The sequence below is a fragment of the Palaemon carinicauda genome, chromosome 43 (assembly GCF_036898095.1).
Source record: "Palaemon carinicauda isolate YSFRI2023 chromosome 43, ASM3689809v2, whole genome shotgun sequence".
Classification (NCBI taxonomy): domain Eukaryota; kingdom Metazoa; phylum Arthropoda; class Malacostraca; order Decapoda; family Palaemonidae; genus Palaemon; species Palaemon carinicauda.
In genome coordinates this window covers 49,363,572-49,365,498 of record NC_090767.1, presented here as the reverse complement: position 1 = coordinate 49,365,498, position 1,927 = coordinate 49,363,572, and the positions used below count along the sequence as shown (strand labels likewise).

General features: G+C 42.2%; 1 protein-coding gene across 1 annotated transcript; it reads right to left on the bottom strand.

Moving 5' to 3' along the window:
* Positions 1–56: 56 nt before the first annotated feature.
* On the bottom strand, positions 57–1,115 carry LOC137633848 (trichohyalin-like). Its single transcript, XM_068366089.1, has one exon. The coding sequence runs from the start codon at positions 1,113–1,115 to the stop codon at positions 57–59; it is 1,059 nt and encodes a 352-aa protein (XP_068222190.1).
* Between the last annotated feature and the right edge of the window lie 812 nt (positions 1,116–1,927).

Here is a 1,927-nt window from a genome sequence, read left to right as displayed (position 1 = left end):
TAGAAGTCTTCTTTCCTCTCAGAAGTCTTCCTTCCTCTCGGAAGTCTTCTTTCCTCTCAGAAGTCTTCCTTCCTCTCGGAAGTCTTCTTTCCTCTCAGAAGTCTTCTTTCCTCTCGGAAGTCTTTTTCCTCTTGGAAGTCTTCTTTCCTCTTTGAAGTCTTCTTTCCTTTTGAAGTCTTCTTTCTCCTTGGAAGTCTTCTTTCCTCTTGGAAGTGTTCCTTCCTCTTGGAAGTTTTCCTTCCTCTCCGAAGTCTTCTTTTCCCCTTGGAAGTCTTCTTTCCCCTTAGAAGTCTCCTTTCCTCTTGGAAGTTTTCCTTCCTCTTGGAAGCCCCTCTTGGAAGTCTTCTTTCCTCTCGGAAGTCGTCTTTCCTCTCGGAAGTCTGCTTTCCTCTTGGAAGTCTTCTTTCCTTTCGGAAGTCTTTTTTCCTCTTGGAAGTCTTCTTTCCTCTCGGAAGTCTTTTTTCCTCTTTGAAGTCTTCCTTCCTCTTGGAAGCCCCTCTTGGTAGTCTTTTTTCCTCTCGGAAGTCTTCTTTCCTCTTGGAAGTCTTCTTTCCCCTTGGAAGTCTTCTTTCCTCTCTGAAGTCTTTTTTCCTCTTGGAAGTCTTTCTTCCTCTTAGAAGCCCCTCTTTCAAGTCTTCTTTCCTCTCGGAAGTCTTCTTTCCCCTTGGAAGTCTTCTTTCCTCTTGGAAGTCTTCTTTCCTCTCGGAAGTCTTTTTTCCTCTGGGAAGTCTTCCTTCCTCTTGGAAGCCTTCTTTCCTCTCGGAAGTCTTCTTTCCATTTGGAAGTCTTCTTTCCCCTTGGAAGTCTTCTTTCCTCTCGAAAGTCTTTTTTCCTCTTGGAAGTCTTCCTTCCTCTTGGAAACCCCTCTTGGAAGTCTTCTTTCCTCTCGGAAGTCTTCTTTCCTCTCGGAAGTCTTCTTTCCCCTTGGAAGTCTTCATTCCTCTCGGAAGTCTTTTTTTCTCTTGGAAGTCTTCCTTCCTCTTGGAAGTCTTCTTCCTTTTTTTATATGTCTTCTTTCCTCTTAGAAGTCTCCTCTCCTCTGGGAAGTCTTCTTCCTTTTTTAGATGTCTTTTTTCCCCCTTGGAAGTCTTCTTTCCCCTCGTAAGTCTTCTCATCTCTTGAAACCCTTCTTCCCTTTTTGGGAGTCTTTTTCCTCTTAGAAGTCTCCTTTCCTTTAGGAAGTCTCTGTCCTTCTTGGAAGTCTTTTTTCCTCTTGGAAAGAAGTCTCTCTACATAGAAGCCTCTAAGAGAGCCGAGATGTCTTCATGCTCTTTTCACCCAGAGCTCATGAACAGTTCCTTGAAACCCCCAACAAAGGGTGTGTCATTCCAACTGGTCTTTCGAAGATAGAAAATATCTCTGGAGATACTTCTTAAGCAAACAATGACAAAAAAAGGTTATAAAATAAAAACTCAAATGATTTTTAATGGAAGAGATATTTTGTTTGTTTGTCTGTGTGTCTGTCTGGGATTGATAATTCAGATGCTGAATGTAGAGACAAGGGAAGCCTGCTGTGGATAGGGAATATTAATCTGTTATAGAGAGAGAGAGAGAGAGAGAGAGAGAGAGAGAGAGAGAGAGAGAGAGAGAGAGAGAGAGAGAGAGAGAGAGAGAGAGCCGCAAAATATCCTATTCGCGGAAAACTTGGTTTTCTATATAAAAGGGAAATAAATAGGTCTTTTCTAACCTTCACAATACACTATAAAATATTTTTCCGTTTGTTTCTCCTTAGCCAATAATCCTGTTTCCCTGCGAGAGGCCTTTTGAAGTTTCCTTTCGCCATCAGAGTAAATATTATGTATTCAGTATATATCAATAAGGTACTAGACACGACTTGGTTCCTTCATAGGAGCCTTCCCCTTGACCCAACCTTTTCCTCCAGTATCACTCAAGTCCCGTACGATCTGAATCGGAAACTTTTCCCCTG